This window comes from Gambusia affinis, linkage group LG12, assembly GCF_019740435.1.
Source record: "Gambusia affinis linkage group LG12, SWU_Gaff_1.0, whole genome shotgun sequence".
NCBI classification, from domain to species: Eukaryota; Metazoa; Chordata; class Actinopteri; order Cyprinodontiformes; family Poeciliidae; genus Gambusia; species Gambusia affinis.
Genome location: NC_057879.1, coordinates 12586621 through 12611166, shown reverse-complemented (window position 1 = coordinate 12611166; position 24546 = coordinate 12586621). Strand labels below are relative to the sequence as shown.

Here is a 24546-nt window from a genome sequence, read left to right as displayed (position 1 = left end):
ACTCTGCTGAAAAGCCTTTTATTTCCATTTTTGCAGTCGGTCCTCTCTGGTGTACGACTAAATTTAATTAATGGGAATATAAATTGCCTAAAATATAGTTCAGCTGTTGCAGTAGAACCTTTCATTTGTTTATTTCCAGTCTTTTGGGTAAAGCCCTCAAAATGTCATTGTACAAAGTGAGAAGAGCACAAACAAAATTACAGATTTCTTTCTTTCTTTATCACTTTTAGGGATGTGTTTGTTTTCTAAGTTAATATTTAGACACGTGACACACTATTTCTGAAAAAATTATTCATAAAGGCGATTTATTCAAACCATATTTATTTAAAATGTGATAATTTAATGTATGGTCTAACTTTTACTTCTTGTGCTTTGTGAAATCCTGGTGTTTTATCAGGAACATAAACTTTTCAGTTACTTTGTATTATAAAGCTTTTATAATATAGTTTTTATTAATGGATGAAGAATTGTCAATTGGACAGCACTATAAAAATAAATTTTACAGAACAGCTGGTTTCTAATTTTAGAAATTAACTATTAAGTCCCACAAACAAATGAAAATATTCCAAATGTAAAACTTCTGTATTTTGCATGTTGTTTATTATAAATAGAAATAGTGCTATGCTTTACACAAAACTTCTTGCAACAACAACAACAAAAATAAAAATCACACAATTGTACATTTTAAAAAATCATACAAAAGAAAGGGAATAAGGAACTGTATGTAAGACTTAAGCGCAGTGGAGCAGTTGTAGAAGAATTACTGTAAAAGCAAAAAAACACAATTGAGCAACATTCAATAAATAAGGAGGGCACCTACAAATTGACAAGATCCTGAAAACAACTGAAACATGCAAAGCGACAACAAAAATGAACAGTCAAGATGAATATTGTACTCACTGTCTTTTAATATATTTTTGGCAAAAGACTGTATGACTACATTGACTTCTATCCATTGCTTGATAAGTTCCCCTGACTGATAAATGCACTCACCAAAACTTTATACCGCCAAAAAAGAGATAGCTAATCAAGGATATAACTGGAGATCCTCGATCCGTGTTCATTTACAGCACATGAGGTATGAATGTATTGCACTTTCTTTGGGTTGCACTGACACCACTTAGCTTCAGTTCATGCTTTCTTGCTGGATTTCCAAACGCAGACACATGTTTATGTCGAACTACATACGCATGAGTCTCATCAATATACAGTAAGACTTTGTCATGAAGACATTCTGAGATAAGTATTACAGCTGAGCACACTATCAACCAACCTGTCTAACCTTCAACCACAAAAGACCACAGAGGCACCCGGGGCTGGAAACGTCCACATTATATCTCCGCCTTACTGTAGGATCCAAATACAAAGTCTTGAACATTCAGTTCATACACAAAGCTCCAATCCCTATTTTTTTCAGAAAAAAATAGAAAAAAAACCCTGTTCTTGGTCCTTTCAGCTTGGCATGGTGGGCATGAGGTTGTGGAGGTGGGGCATTGCCTACAGTCTTTAATTATTACAGTGAAATTTCTTTGTTTCCATCACCACACAACCATCCAAAGTGTCTCTGCTTCTTGCTGAAGTCAAACCAAATAAACCCTTTCACCTCCCACGCTGCTGCTCTTTCTGCCCTATAGGGCCGGAGAAGTTGGCAAAGGCAGTGGGTGGCGTCTCTCTCCGGGTAGGAATGCCAGCATATCCATATGAGCTTCCTGCATAGGCCATGTTGGGGCTTCATATAATGAAAGGCACCTATTAAGGAGAGAAAACAGACGAAAAAAGCTTTTCAGCAATATATTTCCATGTAATCAAAAAGTTTAAATGTATTTTACAGCAGGTGAGAATGACACTTTTTCTCCGGTGAAAAGACCAGAAAACAATCCAGAAGATAGTAGGGTTGACCAGGTTTTAGCCGGGATCTCTGGCACTGCTTTACTGATCAATAACAATTCCAAATCTGACCTCCATAGGGACACATGGTTCTAATCCTCGGCTGCCAGGGGCTGTAATCGCCCCCCTGCTAAAGAGCCCTCTCACCATGCCTTCATACATACATACCTGTGCTCACGTACAGACGCGTACACATTTCACTAGAACAACCCCTCCACCCCCGCCCGAAACATGTGGTTTTCTCCCAGGTCCCTGACTAAATTAATGACATCAAGATGTTGGCACTGACGGGCCGGTCAACATGTGGTGGTGTACCTCACATCAGGCCTCTAACACACACAAACCCCCCTCCCTCCTGTCAAACATACTTTGGGAATGTGGCTTCTTTTATTTGGGTAGCTATCCTTGTTACACAGAGGTCATTACATGGCTAGGTGAGCTGCTCTGTGGATTTGATGGGCAAGCTCATCACAGAGGGTCATGAAAGAACAGTTAGTAAAAACGAGTGTACTGAGACAGCGACTGGGCCACCATAATGATGATAATATAAACTGATGTAACCCGGCCACTAGCGATCCCCAAACCCCAATGTAATTCCAGTGCAGCACATGGAGATTTGAGACGCTCCCTAATCAGAGGGGTCTATGCAATTAACTGCGAGTTTGAAAATTCTGGCTGAATCAACAGCCAACAGATGGAATTGCAGAATGATGTGTCCTCACAATAACAACCAGTATGAATGAAACTGTTTCTACAATAAAAACAAAGGTGCACTACCTTGCTCTGTCCGTACTGTCCATACTGGTAGCCAGGGTGGTGGTCGACAGCGTAGGCTGGGGAGGTGTAAGAAGGTGGGCAGTAAGACTGTGTACTTGGTAGGGTGGGCATGCTGCTCAGGCTTGGAAGGGCCTCCAAGCGCTGAGAGCCATGACAGCTAGCAGAAATGGCTCCGTTAGGCTCAAGGCCTCCTGTGAGAGGGGAGAGGGCAAAGTCACTCTGGGACTGATGCGGCACTCCACTGGGGTTCAGCAAGCCCATCACCTACAAGGGGATACAGAGAGACCCAATCATTAGAACACATGTCAATTTAACTGAAAGTGACGTCATTGAGGTTTTCTAGTATTCACCATAATGCTGATCATTTTTGTTCAGTTTCCACTCATGAAAACTCTATGCTAATATTGACAGCTATATTTCATATCTTTGTAGTGAGACATTGGTTGTTTTTTTCTTCACTGTTAGCATTAGCAGCTCTCTTCAGACATGTTCTCTTTATTCTTTCCTTTTTTTATGGTGTAAAGCACTTTGAACTGCTTTGTTGCTGAAATGTGTTATACAAATAAACTTCATTGACTTGATTAATTGATTCTAAAACGAACACCAGTTGCATATTTTTCCTCACCAATGTTCTGTCATGAAGTAAATAAAAGAACAGTTGCACACAGTACCTTGCACAAATATTCAATAATAATTAAAATAGGCTAGTTAGTCCAAACCTTAATCTAACTGAGAATCTGTGGCAAGACTTGAGAAGTGCTGTTCATTTTGATGGAGCTTCAGCTATTTTGAAAATGATGAAATTATATCGACTGTGGGGTTGAAAAGAAATGCCTGTGACACGTTGCGATTGTTTTTCTCTGAAATATCTTCAAACCATCTGTCATTTGTCTCAATAAAATGCACTAAAATTTGTTGTTGTGACTTGATAAAAAGGGAATGAATACTTATGTTGCTGTATATCTTAAAATTTAAAGAAAAGATCCACTCTAAATGTGTCCCAAAGCTGCCATAAGAATTTAATAAACTGCATGAGGTGATATCTTGCAACCTGAACTTACAGAAAGCAATTCTCCTTTGTATGCATACATAAAAAATGCTTGTATCACATTATGTTCTAGCCTCTTTCTTGAAAATGACCATGTCCTCATAAAAGGGACCAAAGGTAACATGAGAAGCAGAAGTAAGGTGTGTTTTTATGTCAAAGCTACCTTTATGTGGAGTCATGTGCATATGTCTGTGTATGTGCATGTGCCCATGTGGGATGTCTTTTTTTTTTTTTTTTGTTCCAATGTCAGGTCTGCTGGGGTATCAGTGATCCATCGTGAACAGCTGCATAAGGCTTCGCGTGAGAAGCAAAGTTGTGAAAAGTTCATGTTGGAGAAAACAGAGCAAAGGCCAAAACTAAAATCCAAATGGCCTTTGCTGACATCAGATGATAACAAATGATGAGAAAACATGAGCTTTCCCAGCTCACTTCCACTTGATCAGAAAATGTACATATCCACAGACAAAGGCTAACTTGTTTGGCTTTAATATATGTACTTTACAAGTAAAAATAAAATATACCCCATAGAACACAGTTTATCTAATATGAAAGAAATATTAGACCTACATTTATTTGGCCTGCAGATTAATAATCAATAAATAACAAGGTTTCCAATGCATTATTTTCCAGACTTTGATACTTTTATTGTTGGACTAGGCAATGTCAATCGATATCTAAGATGATTTAAGGTACTAATAGTGTCCTGTTGTGTGCATGCATGTGTCCAGAGTTTGAGCAACTGAGACAGCAGCAGTTCACCGATGGTCTGTCTGTTTTGAGGTTGTTCCGGGGATTAGGTCCCAGGGGGTGCAAATCCTGGCTGCTTGCTTCCTTGGTGAGAAAGGATTGCTAAGGTATGCACCAGATCAGAGCTGCGACGCCAGAGATGGAGAAAGCCATCACTCTGCCTGTTTGCTGAGTTTGCAGGTCTAACTGCTCAAATGAGAATATCTCCGATCTAAAGCAAACCTTCTCTAAAGCAGGACTGTGCGGTGCTGTGACCATATCTGGAGTTAGTGGAATCCGCTCATGTATACAGAATAATAGGCAGCTTTTAGAGACAAATCTGGAGGTCAGATAACACAAGAGATGTAATTTCTTCAAGGATTGGGCATATAAATCCTTAAAGCTGAGGCAATCTCAGAAAAACCGAAGTTGTAAACTTTTTCCAAGTGCAAAGAGGTCCTTTACTATCAATGTCAGTGAATGTATTTCTCATTTCCTCTCTCTTATTAAGTTAAAATCTGAAAATTAATTAAATCATCATACGAAATAGAGAAAACTGATTTGCAATATACATTCAAACAGCTGCAATGAATACACGAATTAAAACAAATTAGCCAACAAAGTGATTCATTTGCATAAATTACACACTTTGTTACGAGTAGCTAGATTACTTCATTCCAATCAATTAGGACACTGGAACGCTACGTGATTGCATTCCCAGACTGAGAAAAACCTTAAAGGAAAGTGGTGCAATTTGACAGATGAGATTTCCATTCTATGCAAGCTGCCTGGAAAGGTTAATGCTGAAACCATGCACAGAGACTGAGCACCTTTGGCCTTTTTGTTGGAGCTGATGTCACTCTTTGACCCTGTAAGTATTTGAACTCCTACCACAACCATTGACAGGAGAAAGCATCCACCTTGCAGACCAGCTCTGCTTCGATAAAATAGTTATCTGAAGTTCAGTTTAAAGTTTATTAAAACTGCCAGTTTATACAAATTTGCACTTGCATTTTGCTATGTGTCATTTTAACCCTCGGTTTTCATTAAAAACAGGTAATATTTTATCAGTTTATGCGGTAAGACATTTAAGGGGAAAAATATAACTGGAACTTACACTTGAAAGCAGTTAATTATACTTTCAGCTTCAAAAGAGGCTTTCAGAGGCATCAATAACAAAAAGCAACAAACCTGCCTCCCATTTTTTTATCTGTGCATAACAGGATATGGAGATCCTCTCTCATGGGAATTGGTACCCAACATGCAAAGCACAAGGGCTGGCCACCCTTTGTGCCAGCTAAAAGCTCGTTTTCCGCCTGTTAGTCCATCTCTTGGACTCATAGGGTGCCACTGATAGACACTGATGACTGTGTAATCAACCATAATTGTCTTTTCAGTTTTGATTTGTGTCATCGTCTGACATCCATACATCCTTCCCCATGTCTGCTGCCTGTCCGCCTCTCCGGTGATAGACGCTTGCCACATTTTAAATTCATCAAACTATTTGTCGAGATAAACAAAGAAATGAGCAGCTACAGAGTTCCTCATCCTGACAAGGATTTCTCATTGTAGCGACAGTGACACCTCCTGCATAGGTCACGCAGAGATGTATGTGTTTGTGAGCTTTATTATTTTTACCATATGGTACACTTCATGAAGCCTTCCATTTACTGATGTGCTAAATATGCGGTTATGAGTGAGAATTACCAGATTGTGGAGAGCTTGCTCCACAGAAACATATGTACGTGAGCACACTTATATGTACACATTAGAGGAGGATCCATGGACTATTATATCTTCCAGGTAAGAGCTCTGCAATAAACAGAAAGCCACAAATCCCGTTATCACGTTATCCTTTCACGTCACACAACTAGGTCTGCTGAGATTGTATGTTTCCAAAACATGCAACTAGGATTTCGGGACCAAACAGGCATGAGTGACATATATATTCAAGTTGAGCTCTGTGTCAAAGTCCTCATGCAAATGGTAAAAATGAATTTAAGGCTTTAAATACAAGAAACATTGTTGTGCATCATCATGAACAATATCCACCAGAATCAGTGTATCCTTTTAAAACCTTTATTTTGCATGGTTGTTACGTAATCTTGTATTGTCCCGTATTGTTGATAATGGTCACAGGTGTTTATCCACCTCTTGATGCTATAGTCAGAGTCAACCTCCCACTCTATGTTGGATTTTCCCTTTACTGCAAGCCATAAAGATTGCCGTAGATCTTGTAACTAAAGAATGATCCAGAAGGGGCTTAATACTTGACAGAGTTGCGGTTGAGGGCATGTTCACAGAGTCCAGCTCAGCATGAGACTCCAGCTGGAACATGGCAGACCAGAGGCCCCTGGAGAGGATCGTGAGAGGAGCTAAGAAGGATATTCTAGTGTCCAACCCTTTGATCAGGATCTAGGATTCAAAGTCTCTACAGGTACAAAGCATTTTAATGCTGCCATCAGGCAAACCATCAAACACGCCGCAAATTGTTAAAACGCTCAACTGGTGTTAAGATTGTCCCGTATATTCTAGTACTTACTTTCTTTATTTATTTTTTTTACAAAAATATTCAATGATTATTTTTCTTAAGTTCACACCAAAACATCCAAGAGAACTACTATATTGTGTTTTGCCAAATAATGATGTGATAAATTATTATTTTAATTCAGTTATATTTGACGTCACTGACCTGTGGAGAGATGGCGTTGCTGATGCCGGGATTAACAGTGTTGCCATGTCCTGTCGGGGGCACAAAGCTGTCCGAGTATCCTGAGAAGTTGTGTCTTCCAGAGGAAAGGCAGTATCCTGAGCCTCCGTCTTGGGAAGCTGCGGATGAGCTGAGCGCGCTCTGGTGCACGGAGGTGGGCGGCAGAGGCTGAGGCCGATGGACTGTACTTAGCTGTTCAGAGGCTGATGAGAATAAAACAGAAAGTCATTATGCTGCTGACATTTTATACTTTAGACTTTATACTTGCAACAGTTTAAGCATTAAGACAAATGTGTGTTTAACCAGGCCCACCTTGAGCTATAGAGGTTGGAGGGTAGGGACTGTCTGACAGCTGATAAGGCTGCAGGCCTGGCATGGCTGACGGAGGGAAACCACCTGGTATGAGGTGATTAAAAGCCATTAGCTGATTAGCGCCTGCTTGTTTCCTCCATCGAGCTCTTCTGTTGCTGAACCACACCTGAAAGAAAAATACAAGTGAAGATGAAAGAAATTTTTTTTTGTTAGAAAATCGTCACCAACATGGTAAGTAGATATTTTTTTCTTTTAAGCTTAGTGCCTTGAAAAAATATTCTACATGAGCTTTCAATCTTACAACAGTCAGTTTCTTTGTTGTGATTGATTTGTATTTTATATGATAGAAACAACAAATAACACCAAGTTGGAAAGTAAAAGAAAAAGGATACATTGTTTTCAATAAAAATCTTAAATGGTTTTACAGACATTTGTGTTCAGCCCCCTGTTAATCTGACAAAATCAAGAGCAACCAAGAGCCTTTAGAAGGCATCTAATAACTATTATTATTAGCAATCCACCAGTGTGTAATTGGATACCAATTGAGCTGATCTGTAAAGAATTAATTTGAATTACATTATTGAACAAACAACAGACATGTTGTCTGACTGCAGACCCATTCCTGGCTGAAGGAATGGATCTGCAGTCAGGATCCATTCCTGACTGCAGATGGGTCAGAAATTAAATAGTGGAGAAGTTTAAACCAGCGTTAGGTAATAAAATAATATTCTAAGCCCTGATCATGTCATGAAGCATTGTTTAACCAACCATCTAAAATTGTAGTGACAGGGAAGGAAATCCTTAATCAGAGAAGCAACCAAGACCCCCACAGTAACTCTGTGAGAGCTCCATTTGTCAAATGAAAGGATCTGTTGACAGGGGAACTATATTTGTCATGCAGTCTACAAATCTGGCCTTTGTGGAAGAGGGTCAAGAAAAAAATCTTCTGAGAAAAGGCCCGGTTTGCCATAATGCATATATGGGACACGACACCAATGTGGAGGAAGGTACTCTAGTCGTATGGTGCAAAAGTTAAACATTTTAAAACTATCAAGCGTATCACCCTTCACACACCATCCCCACCATGAAGCATGTTGGTAGCAGCATCAGGCTGTGGGGAGACTTTCTTTAAGTAGAAACAGGGAAGCTGGCGAAAGTTTATTGGATTATGCATGAAGTTAAATGCATAAAAATAATAGGAACCGGTTAGAGGCTGCAAAAAGCTTAAGGCTGCAGTGGAGTTTCATTATCCTGAATATACAGCCAGAGCTACAACAGAACGATTAAGATCAAAGCATTACATAATTGTTAGACATGGCCAGTCAAAGTTCAGTCCTAAATTAGATAAGAAACTTAATATCTGCTGTTACATAGACATTCTTAATCCAGACTTTATGAGCTTTAGTTACTTCGCAAAGAAGAACAGCAATAATGTGTCTTTAGAAGCCCCAAAATGGTAGAACAAAGCCCCCTTGCAGCAAAAGTATTTACTCAAAAGGTTGAATACACATACATGCCACACTTTGCCAATTTTTATTAGTAAAAAAAATGTTATATAGAAAATCTATCCAGTTCATAAAATTCTTCCAGTTCACAATATTCCACTACTGTATGTTAGTCTATAATTTTTTTTAAAATCACAAGTTTTTATAATTGGAACAGTTGGAAATGTACTTGTACTTTATTCCGGGTCACTGAAAATGTATCTGTGCAAGGACTCTCTGTCCTTTTGCAGGGACCTACGCTGATAGCAATCTTAACATCTGTAGAGCGCAGTGAAACCACATCTTTGTGAGCTGCTTAACGTCACAGAGTTCATACTTTGCCAGAGGGCTGTTATGGCTATTAAAAGCTATATTGAGAAGCTATCTAAATCGAGAATCTATTTGCAGAATTTTACACAGCCCCCTTTTGGCAAAATGTTGACAAAAATAGAAACATGTCTTTGTATATAGGCGGCTGTGGGTGTCTCCATGTGGAGCAACAGGGGAGGTGTGGGGATGTTTTGGGGATGGAACACATGGCTAATGGTTGTAAAGAATGTGTAGCAACATCCCAAAACAACTTAACACCCACATGTCTCGGAGGGAGTGACAGATCACTATGCTGTCAAGATTTAGACTTGCATGCATGCTCGTTTTTCTAACCTGAACTCGAGCTTCTGTCAGTTTGGCCCTCTGAGCCAGCTCCTCTCGCGTGTAGATGTCTGGGTAGTGCGTACGTTCAAAGGCCCTCTCCAGTTCCTCCAGCTGCTCTGCTGTGAAGGTCGTCCGACTGCGACGCTGCTTCCTCTTTAACGGCAGACCTGGCTCAGAGTCCACGTCTGAAGCCTCGTCCGAGTGGCTTGCTGGAATGGAAAAAAATCAGTTTTCAATCAATTTACAATATCAACAACATGCACACACAGGCTAAGCATTGCAGTTTAATAAAACACTTATTTCCATGCAGTCAGTTTGTAATGTAGAACCATATATTGCTGATTTAGCAACACAGAGTTATGACTAACTTTATAAATTCTAAACTTTCTTTTCATTCAAAAGCAAGAGTTTGTTTAAGAAATCTTAAAAACAATGACAAATTTAAGGCTGATGTAGCATAGCATCAACAAAGCTAGTTAGTTTTTCTCAGAGTTTAAAAACATGTTTATTTTCCTTATTGACTGACCCTTTACCAGTTGAAATAATATTAATTCACATTTGGAAATACATTTTTTTCCCCTGTTAAATTAATTTAGAGAAGTAGTGTTGCTTAAATGTAAAAATTGTTTGTGTTTGATTTGCTTAAATAACATATTTGGGAGTATTCGTATGATGATACAGATTGCTCACTTGATATAAAATAATTCATCCTTCAGAACCGATGCTTCATAGATTGTGGTTTTCGAGTTTGACTGACTACTTCTACTGATATAAATTTAATAGTTTCACACAGTTTCGTACCAGCTGCTCCTCAGCACATCGCACAGAGCCACTCTAGATTGTGTTCCCCTGATTTCTTAAACTCCTCAGTAGTTCCCGGGGGATCAAAAGCAAAAGCCTGCTTGAACATGGATTAAAGAGGACAACACCCCTCTGGGGCATCAGTCGCCTGGGACACTGTGTCTCTTCTAGTCTTAGCCATGCTGTGCGTTCGGCTGATATTCAGCAGTACAGGAAAGGCAGCCCGTTGCAGGTGCTTCTTAATCTGCTCGTTCAGGTCAAAAGAAACTGACTGAGCTAACAGGGGAGATGCAGAAGAAGAGGAACAGTGAAATTTGGAAACAATATTAGAAATTGATATTTCTGAATTTGTGTGGAGGTTCACATTTATTAAAAAAAAAACTATAAAGCCCTAAAAGTGATAGCCTTTTTTGCTGACCATCACCAGCAATCTTATCCTTTATTTTTACATTACAATCATCATCAAAAATATGCATCTGATGACTCTGGATTGCTAGTTCTCACTCAGTAGATCCTGAGTTGAAATCCACTCCTAAATTAACCCCAGTGAGAAAATCATCATGAGGGATCCCTCCACATTTTTGATGCAATAAACTGTGAAGAAATAAAATGCTCAAAACCAAAAAGACAGGTGCATGCATATGGAAGTCTGGAAGGGAAAGGCTGGTCTGTCTCAGACTCTTTCTTATGCCTCTAGATTCATAGCCTTTAATTAAAAAAGTGCCAAGTCAGACATTAAAGGGGGGGCTGGAAAAGGGGGACAGCGATCTCCCCTTGGCTCTGGAGCCTCTGCAAGGAAGGCAGGAAGTCTTTGCACCGGTTGCCAGTGTGTGTCTGACCAGGCATTACACACAGATTTGGCCTCTGGGAATGCTGTTACTCAAAGGCCTGCTGGCAAAAATAAACGATCCTGACTCTGAGACAAGCTCATTATTAGATCTAAGCCAGATTGAGGCGCCAAGCTAACACACAGACTCAAGCAAGCTGCTTTATTTAGCCAATTTTTGTCATTTAGAAAATATACCTGCATGCTGTTTCGTGAAGGAAAGCTTAGAAAACTTTGAAGGTAACAGTTATCCATTTGCTCTCTCTGTTTACTACAACCCTTTTTATTTTTACCATTTCCTCTTTTTCCCTTCCTGTTTTTATTTGTAACTCTAGAAGCAACACTCTGTCTTTGGCTCTTCTGTAATGGCAAATGACAGTGATGCTTTTGTCATCCTCTGCTTGCTCTTTTGTCTTTTTCTGTCTTCTTCTTCACCCACTTTTTTCCTTTATTTTTGGGGAGTGATGTGGCCAGGCCTTTGTATCCCAGTGGGGAAAAGCCTGTGGCAGGGCTCTATTGGACCGATTACCACGCTCCATCTGTAGGAGCCATCAGGGACGCCCGGGCCCTCATTCAGGGGCCTGTCACCTGCACAGCAGGGGACCTGGGGGGGTGAAGGGTAAGTTGGGGGCTGGAGTAGGGGAATGAGGAGTAGGAGGAGAAAAAAGGGGGCACAAAAGGGACCAGAGAAGGGCCATTGGGGCTGTGGAGGGGCACAGCAGGGGAGCACCCCTATATTCCCTCCTTCCACGGCCCGAGGGGCACAAAGCTGGGGGATGGGAAGTCAAAGGGGTTGACATGGAGAGGAGAAGGAAAGCTGAAAGCACCTGAAGAAGATGCTGGGGTTGAGGGAGGAGGGTGCACAGCTATGGCGAATGAGGGGGAGGCAGTGATTGTTAAAAAAAAAAAAAAAAGGACCTGTCTTTTTCACCTCAGCCATTCACATCACTCGTCTCTTCCTGGATTCACCCATTGCTATACATCCGCATCTAAGGCACTGTCAAACACTGTTCTAAGTCTGTCTTGGAATGATTTAAGCCAAGCTGATGCTGGAGCAGACTTGTTCCCACACATTCCACACAACAATGACAGGAGATAATACTGGGCATATAAAGGGAAGGTATCGGCGTTGTTACTCAAATTCCTAAACCAAATTCTATGCAACAGATACAGCAACAAGGGGCCTGTCCCTGTCTGCACCAACAGGAAATGTTTAAGATCCCACAGAGCATAAGTGCCTTTGGACAGTCAGCTTTCTCTGACACAGCAGCTAATACTTGGAATACAGTAACCCAAAGAATAGGAATATTTCATTTTACATTGGTTGGTAATTAATCTCCACACATGGTTTATCTACTTTAGAACGTTATTTGTCGGAATCCTCCAACTTAAACTCTGGATCAACACAAGACCCTATTTTAAGCTGCACTGTTTTTATCTTTATATGTTGCCACTTATTAATGTAAAAGAAGTAACATTGATTTCCATAGCAACCCAGATAACACATAGTTATATCTTCTATATCACCTTGTTACCCGAGAACAGCTGATACATTTTTTACCATATTTTTGGTATCCATTAATGGCGCGTAGCTTTCGTCAGCTCGGTCAGCTGAAGGTTTTGGACAATCATTCAAAGGCAGAAAGCTTCAGAGCAACTTCAGGTTCTGGCAATGACCTCTTCATGTCAGGGGAAAGTATTTGCTTTTATCACTCATGCCCTCCTGTTCAGATCTTGTCGAAAAGGTCGTCTGTTAGTATCAGTGAGGGGTTATTTTCCTTATATGACACTGATATACAAAACTTTACTGAAACTCTAATAGTAGTGGAGAGTGCTAATTATTTCAACACCAAACTAAAAATCAACTTACTTAGAGAAATGTAGCTGAAATTTAGTCATTTAGAATATATTGATATTTCATTATTTTATATGGGTTTTTCTAATTTTACATTTGCACCACATTTTTTGTCCAATCTTTTTTGATTATATTGGATTTACAATTATTTATACTTTTCTGATCGTTTCATTCCTACATTTACATTTGATAGCTCAGAATTTTTCTTATTAGATTTTCATTATGTTTCTTCATTACATGATAATATTTCCTCAAAACAACAAATAACAAATTCAATTAGTAAATTAGTACAAATAAAGTTTGAGTGAGTGATTGATTGACATTTGTGATTAATTGAATATGCATCTTTTTCTTGAAATGCTAAGAAATTCAATAAGACATGAACACTAACTAATGTTAATTAACCAACAAAAAAGGAAATATATTTAGAAAGTAGAACTGAGTTTGACAAGTGACTGCAAAATGCTTCTTTCACTGTGAATAAAATGGAAAAGGTTTCTTGACTGAAAAAATGTTCCAAAAACAGATAGAAATGATGTGAATCTGGTGAACTTCCAGTTTCATTAGCTTCACCGGTAGGAGGAGTGCTTCTAAGATGCAAATAAAAATCCCCCACACACCCCTCAAAAAAAAAAAAAAAAACCCCAGAAAGGATTCGTGCCGTCAGGATAAAGGCTGACCTTGTTTACTGCTCAGGCTCATCTTGGCAGACATGCACCCTTCTCCCACCCTCTCTTACGCTTTAGGAGAGACTAATATAAGTAGACATGCAAAGCTACACACAGCAACATCTTTGCTCATGTGTGCAGAGAAATTCCCATCTGTGGTTCAAAAATGTAATTGAAAGAAATGGAAAGTGTGACAAAGCATAAGAAATGAAGAATCACATATGGAGAGAGAAACCAAAACATATGGGGCAGTTTATGGCCTTGTCTTAGTAGGGGCTGGCTGGCCCATCCTCCTGGGGCTTTTAATAGAGAAGGTAATTGAGCTGGTGACATGTGTTCGCAACGCAAAACAAAGGGCATAAGAGACAAATGAACTCGCTATTTGCCCAGGGAAGTAGATCTGGCCCTTTCAGGACAGGGAGTGTGGTGCGAGTGGGCCACTGAATAAAATAGCTGCGTGCCGCGTAGAGCCAAAGCAAGCAGATGCACTGGGTGAGGTGTGGGGGATGAGGAGGGGAAAAGAATGGTAAACTGACAGCTTATGGACTCAGCTGGGGTTAACAGTTTAAGAGAAAAAATGGGAGTGAGTGGGCTGCTCACTTGACTTGCTAAAGAGCCCCTAGGAACCTGCAGCTGCCTGGGAAGGGAGTGGGGGGGGGGTGTTATAGAAATAAAAGGAGAGTGAGATGATGATGTGATGGACACAAAACAAAATTAAGCGAAAGAGCACAGGAGGTTGGCACTTAACGGACAAAGAAGGAGTTGGCGATATGAAGCTGAAGGATGTACCTCTGTCTAACACCACAGCAGTGACAAGAAGCCACGAATGGCACTGAGTGGCTATTATTTGCGCCCAGTGTGTGATGGTTATTATTCCGTTCCACTGCGGTGCAGTTAGGTGACATTTTCACGGTGGCATTTCCACCCTCCGTGTGGAGACAAAGCGACTTGCGAAGCCCACACTGGGCCGCAAGCTAAAAAGGTTCGTCCATTGCACGTTCCAGTTGAACGGAGACTAACTAGCAAAGACAACAACCAGCCCAAGCAGCTTGTTTCAAGAGAATAAGCTTTTGTTTTAAAAGAATCTAGGTGTTTTAAGGTATTTAAAAGGGCAGCACAAGACCATTGCTTTAAATCCTTACACAAGTTTTTGAGCTCAGATCTTTTCTAAACATTATCCTAACCTCCCGTTCCTGGGGCCTGATAGTTGTAACAGTCAAGTGACCCTAAGTTGGCCCCTGACCTTTTCACACAACTACACAACACTGCAGTGAAAGCAGCCTCACGCTGGCTCTTCAGACTAACTTCAAGAACATTCAGAGAGAAAAAAAAACATACTTTCACTTTAAACTCCATAAACTCATAGTATCTGCTTTTTTCTTGTTCTTCTTTTTTATTATTATTATTTTCAAGTGGTGCAAACGCAGAGCTCTGACACACCAAACGTAGGGAAAAATGCCATCAATCAATCAGAAACAGGGTTCTGCTGGCATGTCCATAATGTGCAATGTCCAAGACGAAAGAGCTCCACAAAACCTGAGCCTAAACAAAGTTAAGTGATTGACAACACTGTCTGGCTTTACTCAATTAACCATCCCATTGTGGCCCTCTTTGCAAAGTCCCCATGCCCCCGACCCTTTTCTCCTCACACCCCTTTATCCTCCCCATCACAGAGTTTTGCTTGGCTAATACTTGGAGGAAATAGAGAGCTCTTTTTTCTGTTGGGGCTCCTCTTCTTGACCTTCTATTGCTTGCTACTTCTCCTTTCAGTCACTTTGCAGTGTCTCTGGGGTTATTTGGGGAGAATGCGAGGAGTACATCAGCACCAAGGGGCCGGCTTGGGGCAGGACCCCAGCCCATTACTTCAAAGTTGGCCCGCATTCATTAATTGTCCTTTGAATTAATATTGGGGGGATCACAATGTGGGCGCTAACAGAGAAAGAGGCTTTAATGAAGCATAGAGTCTGTATTCAGTTGCAGATCAGCCAGTGTGGATTTTTTCTTTCTTTCTGAAGAAAGAGAGTCTTGAGAATCATGCCAACGCAGAAGAAGAAAGTTCTGGCTGCTTATATTTAAGAAGACCATTTCTTCGCCGTCAGTGCTTTTAGTATTTGTTCCTTTTTGCATTTTGTAACCCCACAGAACCTTAAATATAATGTAGCATATAATTATGAAGTGGAAAAAAGTTATGGTTCTTCAGTTTTCAACAAATAAAAATCAAAAAGTAGAGACTGTGTTTGTATTCAGCTTCCTTATTCTGAAAGTCCTGTTTAAAATCCAATGTAATCATTTGGACTAATTAGCATATAGAGTCCACTTGTGATGTAAAAGAAAAAAACATTACCATGAAGGTCAAGCAACAAACCAGAAATTTTCAAGAGGAGCTGCAGAGATCCAAAGCTAGGGTTGGTAAAATGTGTTGACAAGACAACTAACTACAAGTTACACAATCCACAAATCTGGCCTTTGTGGAAGATTGTAGTCTGCCAGAAGATGTGTGAAAAATTAGAAGAGTTAAATTTAAATTTTTGGTTACAGAGCGGACGCAGTCAGAGTTGAGAAAAACTAACACTGCACATGACAAAAAATATACCATCCCAGTGGTGAAACACATGGTAGTGGCAGCATTATGCTGTGGATTGCTCTTCATCAACAGGGGCAGGGAAGCTGGTCAGAGATGATAAGAAGACTGATGAAGCTAAACACACAAAAGTCCTTCAGAAAAATCTTCAATAGACTGGTAAAGACTCAAGACCGGAAAAGATGTTTGCCTTCAAGCATGATAACAACACTAAACCTGCAACCAGAACTTTAAAGAATCTTTTTTGCTATATATTTGGGGTATTTTGCAAAGAAAATATGCCAAAACAAATGGAATGTTTTAGGAAAATACCCTAAAACACGTCATAATCGATTATAATTACAGAAACAAGTGGTTTTACAAATCGATAATGCAAGTGAGCTGAATTTTATCAGTTTTTGTGCTAATACCCATCTGTCTGGATTTCTGAACTACAGTTTGTTTTTCCCCAGAAGTCCATCACAATAAACAAGCAATACAAACACTATTAATACAGGAAAAAGGACAATAAAGCCCTCATATAACTTTCTGCAATATCCAGCCCTCAGAGGAAAAAGGAAATGTGGCTACAGCAGACATTCCTCTGGCTGAGATTGGGCCTTCAGTCACAAACTGAAAAAAAAATTCCGCATATACCTCCATGATTACAGCTAAAGGATATTGCCACACTACTTTAAAGACAACTTTGTGATTTTTGAAGGCGTTTCATCTGGGGCTTTTTACAGTGTTTAAGCCAAAAACCTTTGAAGGTGGTATAGAAGTGGAAACCTTTTATTTTCATACTTCTTCTCTCCTGGTTTTTGAACTAAAAACTTACACATACAATAGCTCCAAAACTAGACATACGCTACAGCGCGGATATTAACTCTCCAGTCCTTCTCACTTTCAAATAATATCCCTCATCCTAAAACCATGCCAAGATCCCAGGGAGCCTATATAGACCCAGTTTATTTACACAAACAAAGTCCCACTCAGCTCCTGTGACAAAAGCAGCTAAATCTTTCATGTTTTGTCAGCACTTGATTCCTCCTGTCCCTCTGGCTATTTGCCTGCCCCAGCACAATGGAGGCAGGAGAATGGCAGCAGATTGTTGGAATGCACCTCAATGAGACCAATTATTACATGTTGACTGCGTTCACCATGGCACATTTGAAAGAACTGGGTTCATTCACTCTGGCTCTGCAGGACTCCCTTTTAAAGAAAAGTTATCCCTTTGACTGTTTGTATTTCTGAGCTTTCTTTTTATTCCCCCTCCTTCTTCTTTCTGTCTTTCACCCTCCCTCCCCTCCGTCCTGTCATAAAGGATCCTGCAAGAGTGGCTGTCTTTCATGACTTTGGTTACTTTAATTAGTTAAATGAGGCTAAAGGCTAATGTGCTAACACTAATAAATAGAGGATAGCATCAATTAAATCAAGAACGCTACCAGGAGGAGCAGTGATTTTGACACTGATTCATAATTAGAGAATAAAACAAAAATGAATACATTCCTCATTAAATGGATAAACAGAAAACAAGTCCTTAAATTCTGAGAAGGAATATCTGTTCATTAATTATGCAAACATTAAAACCAAAATAATTGTTCACATTACTGCAACAACAATGCTCCTGCAATTTGCTAAGCTTTCTGATGCCACAGTGTACTTTATCCCGCAAACCTTAGCTCTCCTTTTCCCAGACAAATAAATCTAAATGAGTCAGCTTTGATCTCAGCACTTAATGGAAGGCCAACAATAGTAGTAGAGGAGAAAGGGGCAGAGAGCAACAGGCCTCTCCCCACCACAACAATGGCCTCTGCAAACACCTACTTAATCAATATTTGGCCAGAAGACCCTCTCTGGGTCCCCAATCACCCTTTTCACATTCTAATGAAGTGCTATAAAAGAGAAAAAACAACTACTGCTTTCCACAAAGAGACACAGCAATAAAATAGAGCAGATCTGGATTAAAGAAAGTGCTTGCATTTCGGATGTTACTGAGTAATTTTAGTTTTTCTTTAAAATATATATAGATATAAGATGACATACACAAAAACAATTCACAACTAAACTTTTTTTCTGACATAAATCTCAATGCTCATAGACTAAAATTAGACATCCTAACTTTGATTACTCTATTTTCCTTCAGAATAATCAACTCAAGCTTTTACCAAGTCAGTGGATTTGTCCCGCCACGGCTACAGGCTATAGAAGGAGTGGGAAGTGTCCCCCGTACTAAATGTGAGCGCCCAGGGCCAAAAGGAAAAAGGGGCGGACTTCAGTCTGAGATGAAAGTGCAGAGAAATAAAAGGGTTTGGATTTAATCTAGTGAGGAGAACAGTTTCCCTGTGCTTGCTTGTTGGAGGCGTCAAGGGTACTGCGCAAAACAAAACACACACACACACACACACACACACATAAACTATTTTCTAAAATAAAATAAAGAGAAATTTAAAGAAAAAATAGTAAGCTACGTAAAAACGATTAAGTCAGTCAATATGCATGTGGTCTATTCTGCGTGTTCCCCCTATATAGTTATGGTCAAACTAAATTTTCTTGGATTACTTTAAACAAATCTACAGTAATGTGTTTAAACTGGAAATATGTGCAACATCGTCTCAAGTTAATTGATAATTAACTATATTGAATGCTTCATTTCTGGGTTTCCTTTTTAACAGACCTGCTGAGCCTCTAACAGGTTATAAATCAACAGGTGTTTGTCTAAAGGCCTGGCTTCTTAAAAAAAAAAAAGAAAAAAAAGAAAAAAAAGAAAAGCAAACTGTTAACATTGACAGAAGGCTCAAAAGTGGCATTTCTTTATGCAATCATGGTGCACTGGCTCCCTGAATAATTCATCGCTCATTGCGAGTTCATAATGTCTCCTCTACCCCCCTATTTGTCAGGGTATCTTCTTTCCCCCTCTCTCTTTTCTCTCCTCATTCTAAAAAAAAAAAAAAAAAAAAAAAAACTGGCATTTTTTTTGTACGACACTGCGCTGCTTGCCGGAGTTTGGCTTTTGTGCGCGTCAAACTGAGGTGTGAGACTCAATGGACTCTACACGCTTTGTTCAATAAAGTTCATCCTTAAGTGTCCGATTAAGTGAAGAAAAATAATTTCTCAGGGTTGGAAGCTGAACAAATGTTTGATTTTTTTTTTTTAAAGCTCGTCTGTATAGATTTTTGTTGTTGTTGGTTTTCTTAGGGCAGTTTATGTGTAAACTCCTTCAAACTTTAAAAGTTACACTTTTAAATGAAAGTCTATCAACTCTAAATAAGAAAAATATATTATTATTATTATTATTATTATTATTATTATTATTATTATTATTATTATTATTATTATTATTATTATATAAATTTTATAGAATATTACTTGAGTTCTGAAGTTTATATTAATTATTTTATATTATACAAACCAGATTTTCAAGTCTTCTGTTTTGTTTTCAGTGTTCAGTTTCAGTGTTTTGGATGATTACAGTGTAAAACGTCGGACTTACATCTGTCTCCCAGGATGCCATCGATGCTGTGTTTTGTCCGGGGCTCGTTCTCCTCCAGGGTCCTCTTCACCATCTCATCGTCCTCCTCCTCGTCCTCACCAACTCCGCCAAATTTAGAACGCATGATGCGGCTGATGGCGCTCACTGAGAAACAGAGACCAAATGAATACTGCCCAAAATATCCACAATAAATTCAAACAAAATGTCAGCGGGTTTTTTTTTTTGTTTTTTTTTTGTTATTTGTTTGTTGTTGTTTGTTGTTGTTTTTTTCTTAAATGTATTTTGTGGTTAATAAATTATTTGGTCTATACCTGAGGGCACGTTGTTCCTGTCGCAGATTCCATCTTTCAGTAGTTTGTCCCTGATTTCCCAGCTGAACATGCCGGGATTTTCTCTCTTGTAATCCTCGATCTTCTTGTCCACTTCTGGGGAGGCACTTTGCTTTGTGGAGACAACCAGGACAAGTCATGTTAATTAAATAAAGTGTTAGCCTACGGCTTGGGAACAAAAAGCACAAAAGTCACAAACTGCAAGAAATTTACAGCAACAGTTTATAAATATCCACAGAACTTGACACACCATTAATTGACCATTAATATGTGTTTGATTGTTAAAAGTGTAAAAGGACAGCAGATCACGTTTACCTTGTGTTCAATTACATAATGCTGATATAAGATATAAATATAAACTTTTTAGCTTGACCTCTCTATATTTTCCTTTTGCTTTGAGAGAGAGAAAAAAGTTTTAAACAGACTTTGTTGTTACATATTTTGACAACACCTAAGGCCGATCTGTTGTATATAACGTATGTTTGGGGAAAGAAAATTTTTAAAAAGAGAAAAACTTATTTTTTTGGCCTTCATGGAAAAGCTGCAGCGACTGCGCTTAACTCCTGCTGGCAGTTTCTGAACATCTCAGAAAGTTGAGAGAGCTCAGGAGCATGGGAACTAAATTCTTACACGAACACGTTCTTTCTATTGGATATAAAACACAGCTGTACGATCATCTGCGCCATACCTTTGGTTTGCTGCCTCCGATTGCTCCCGGCCTGATCGAGCCCGTCTCCTGGTACCGGCACAGAATTTTGGAGACGCAACCGTGGGACACTCTCAGCTGCCGGGAGATGACGCACGGCCGGACTCCGTGGTGGGCCATCTCTACGATTTTGTGGCGGATGTGGTTGGGGAGAGGTCTGCCGTTTATGAAGACTCCTCCGAGCTGGTTGACCCGACCCTGTCCTAACGGAGTGGAAACTGGACAGGGAGCGCTTTTATTGAGCCGGGTACTGTCTGTTTCCAAATAACGCATATCATCCAACATTACAGGAGGTAATTTCCGAATGATCTATGTTAATATTTTAAACTTGCAAGACTGCATACTTAAATAGTAAAAAAATAAAAAAATAAAAAACTTGACAATTTCTACTTAGAAACGTTGTTCTTAATTTCTGCCTTACTTAGAAAAGTTTACTTGCATCACAGAATTTTGGAAACAGAGATATTCGAAATTAAATTAGTTGTAAATTGCATAATAAATAGTTGTATTTCGAAATCTTTGCTTTTTCTCAAAAATGTGCCGCTGTTAATTTTTTTTTTTTTTTGTTTACCTTTATTTATTTATTTATTTATTTATTTATTTATTTATTTATCTAACATAGTAATTTTTCAAAAGTAAATATTTCAACAAATCGAGTTTAACAAAGTTTGCAAAGTTTTTTTGTTTTGTTTTTTTTTTGTCATTTCCACCCGCAACTGGTGGTGGCTTCTTACCTTCCAAAGAGTATCCTCCACGCGGGTAGTTCTGGTGAGGAGTCGGTCTCATCATTCTCGGTAAACCTCCTGCCAGCGCCGTCATGTTCCCTCCGATCTCTGTCACCTGGATAAGCTGTCTGCGATGCGCCTTTTTTTTTAATCTAGCAATTATCTTTTGTCAATTTTGTTTCATTTACCCTTTACCGTAGTCTGGATTCCTGAGTAACAGGTTGCCACAGCCGGGGGAAGAAAACTGAACCCGGGCCGCAAAGATGTTGCCTAATGTTATCCCAATGTGGAGAGTTTGGAATCGACACTCCGGGTTTCGGACGGTTCCTCGGAGGATAAGAAAGATGCTCTGAGAGGATGGATGATGGTCAAAGATTTTTATCCGTGGACGCTATCCCCTCCGACTCCCAGCTGGGAGCAATGATTGGTTCGGGACCCGGACATTAGGAAGTAGGAGGCGCTCTGTGATTGGACAGAAGAGGCTGAAGTTGCGGTTGAATTGACCTCATGAGGTCAACTTGTCACGGGAGTCTTTGCTTTAAAGTTTTCATAAACAGTAAATGTTTTCAATAAAGCAAACATGTTTATATCGGTGAGCTTCCAGCCACTGGCGATATATTAAGGCGGAGTATCCCCCATTCCTCCAACCCCATGCCTTGACACTTAGCTCAGGTGGTGAGTGAAACATTCAGCTGACAAATGGGACACTCCATCCCAAAGCAGAAACATCATTAGTTCTGAACTCTGATATGCAAACATATGCACATTAGAGTCTTTCTACACATGTTAACCAGCTACCAATCCTGCAGTCAACATTTGTTGTATGCTTGTTAAGGAACAAGAAAACTATAATCCCACAAGTACTTGAGAGAAAAAAACTACATCTACTTTACTCTTTTTAAAATTTATATATAGATTTCCACGACTGCATGCTGACACAAAACATGCAATATGATATGTTTGAGATTTAAACAGAAAATATAGTTTTCAAAAACATCTCATGCATGCGGATTATTAATAGAACTGCATGTATACTTATGTCTAAATATTATGTGTTTCATTTTCCAAATACATGAAAAAGACATTAAAATGGCAATCTTCCAGAATATTACACGTAAAATAGCCAGTAGACTAACTTGTAGTATACGTTTCAGTCAAAATTTATAAAACTTTGTAAATTAATTAATTAACTTATTTATGTATTTATTGGTTTATTTACACATTTTTGTGAAAAATAACAGAATACACAAAACAAGATGTTAAACATCGATATTATTGTAATATATGCTGTGCTGTGATAGCTGTATAATTTAAGTTGAGAAATATGACAGACTTTTTTTAGAACGGAAGAATGGAAAAAGTTCTGAACAAAACACATCATTATGCATCAAACCTTCTAACGACAGATTAGATAGATAGATAGATAGATAGATAGATAGATAGATAGATAGATAGATAGATAGATAGATAGATAGATAGATAGATAGATAGATAGATAGATAGATAGATAGATAGATAGATAGATAGATAGATAGATAGATAGATAGATAGATAGATAGATAGATAGATAGATAGATAGATAGATAGATAGATAGATAGATAGATAGATAGATAGATAGATAGATATTGTCTCTTTCATTAAAACAACGTCTGTATACATTTAACTATTGAATTGCAGTGGATTCACCTGTTATGAATTAACCCTCTGCAAAATGAGATTCATCGGTTGAGGGGTTTGCACAGGAAAACCACTGTTCGCAGTGATTTTTTTTTTATCAAATACAATACAATACGAGCATGTTCGTAACGATACAGAAAAGTAAAATTGAGCTCCGAAAACAACAACAATCATCTGTATTCGTTGTCCAAAGGAAACCACCTGATGAGCGCAAACTAAAGCGTCCACAGTGGAGGTGACTGCAGAACTTCAAGGTGCGGACACCGCTGAGTTTAAGCGTGGAGAAGAGGATCCGCTCTCCTCCACGAGTTCCACCTCAGCCCACGTCAGAAAAGCTCCGCGTGGTCTCTCGCAGCGGTCGCGCTGATTTAACAAAGGGCGCTGCAGCAAAGTCGCGGTTGGCCCACACGGCCGTGGAACACATCCGTGCAAAATGTCGCACTGCTGACACACTGGACCACATGAGGGATCACTTGACTTGAAGCTCGTAGAGATGTGATAATTGCAATAATTAGGCGTGTTTAATAGACCGCCGGGTTTTTTTTCTTTTTTTCCTTCTTTTGTCCCTCAAGGAAAAGCTTTGTCCCAGTTTTGCATTGCCTTACTCTGCATCCCATGAATGGTTTGATTATTATATGTCCAGAATAAACAAGCAAAACTTATATACCTTACAGTATTTAACAAAACACGTTTGTTACAATCAGAATTTTTCCTTAAAACAGGCCAACAAACACGCCAAGGGAGTGATTTGATGAAGATGTAAATTAAAATAAGTAAACACCACGCTCTTTTTGTGGCACAGGGGTTTTAAAATGGTATTTTAATCCATATTCTCTCTCATTGCACTTTAACTCCCAAGACACTGGGCAGTAAAAAATGATGGCGTGGACACAAAAAAAGACGTGGAAACATTATACCTCTATAAAAGCAAGAATGGAGGCCATAGAGAGTTATCATAGTAAAGTTTGACTATCATGAAAAGGATATCGGATCTACCGTGCCAAATCAATTAGAGGGGGGAGCTGGGTCAGAAATGTGCAGGGCCGGTGGACAAGCTACGTCAGAAACAAGCCAAAAAAAATGCTTCTGAAGAAAAATAGCATGTTGAAGTAGCAACTCAAGGATCCAGAGGCTATATTTCTAAATCAGTCAAATCAATAACGCAAAAGTATTTATCCATGTCTCCATTAAATGAAATGTTAGCCTATTTTCTTCCAGTCATTTGGAAAGTTTGTATCTGTTGGCTCTACTCCTAACTTTTCATTTTCTCATCAGGTTTACAAGACGGGATAACATCAGAAACAAAC

General features: G+C 39.2%; 1 protein-coding gene across 1 annotated transcript; it reads right to left on the bottom strand.

Annotated features, from left to right (window-relative positions):
• Positions 1–581: 581 nt before the first annotated feature.
• pax3a (paired box 3a) lies at positions 582–21929 on the bottom strand. The gene is made up of 9 exons (XM_044134556.1): positions 21571–21929; positions 20819–21054; positions 20113–20242; positions 19802–19945; positions 9608–9807; positions 7461–7626; positions 7131–7351; positions 2665–2928; positions 582–1749 (listed from the first exon to the last, which is right to left on the bottom strand). The coding sequence occupies exons 1-9, from the start codon at positions 21653–21655 to the stop codon at positions 1732–1734; spliced, it is 1464 nt and encodes a 487-aa protein (XP_043990491.1). The 5' UTR covers positions 21656–21929; the 3' UTR covers positions 582–1731.
• Between the last annotated feature and the right edge of the window lie 2617 nt (positions 21930–24546).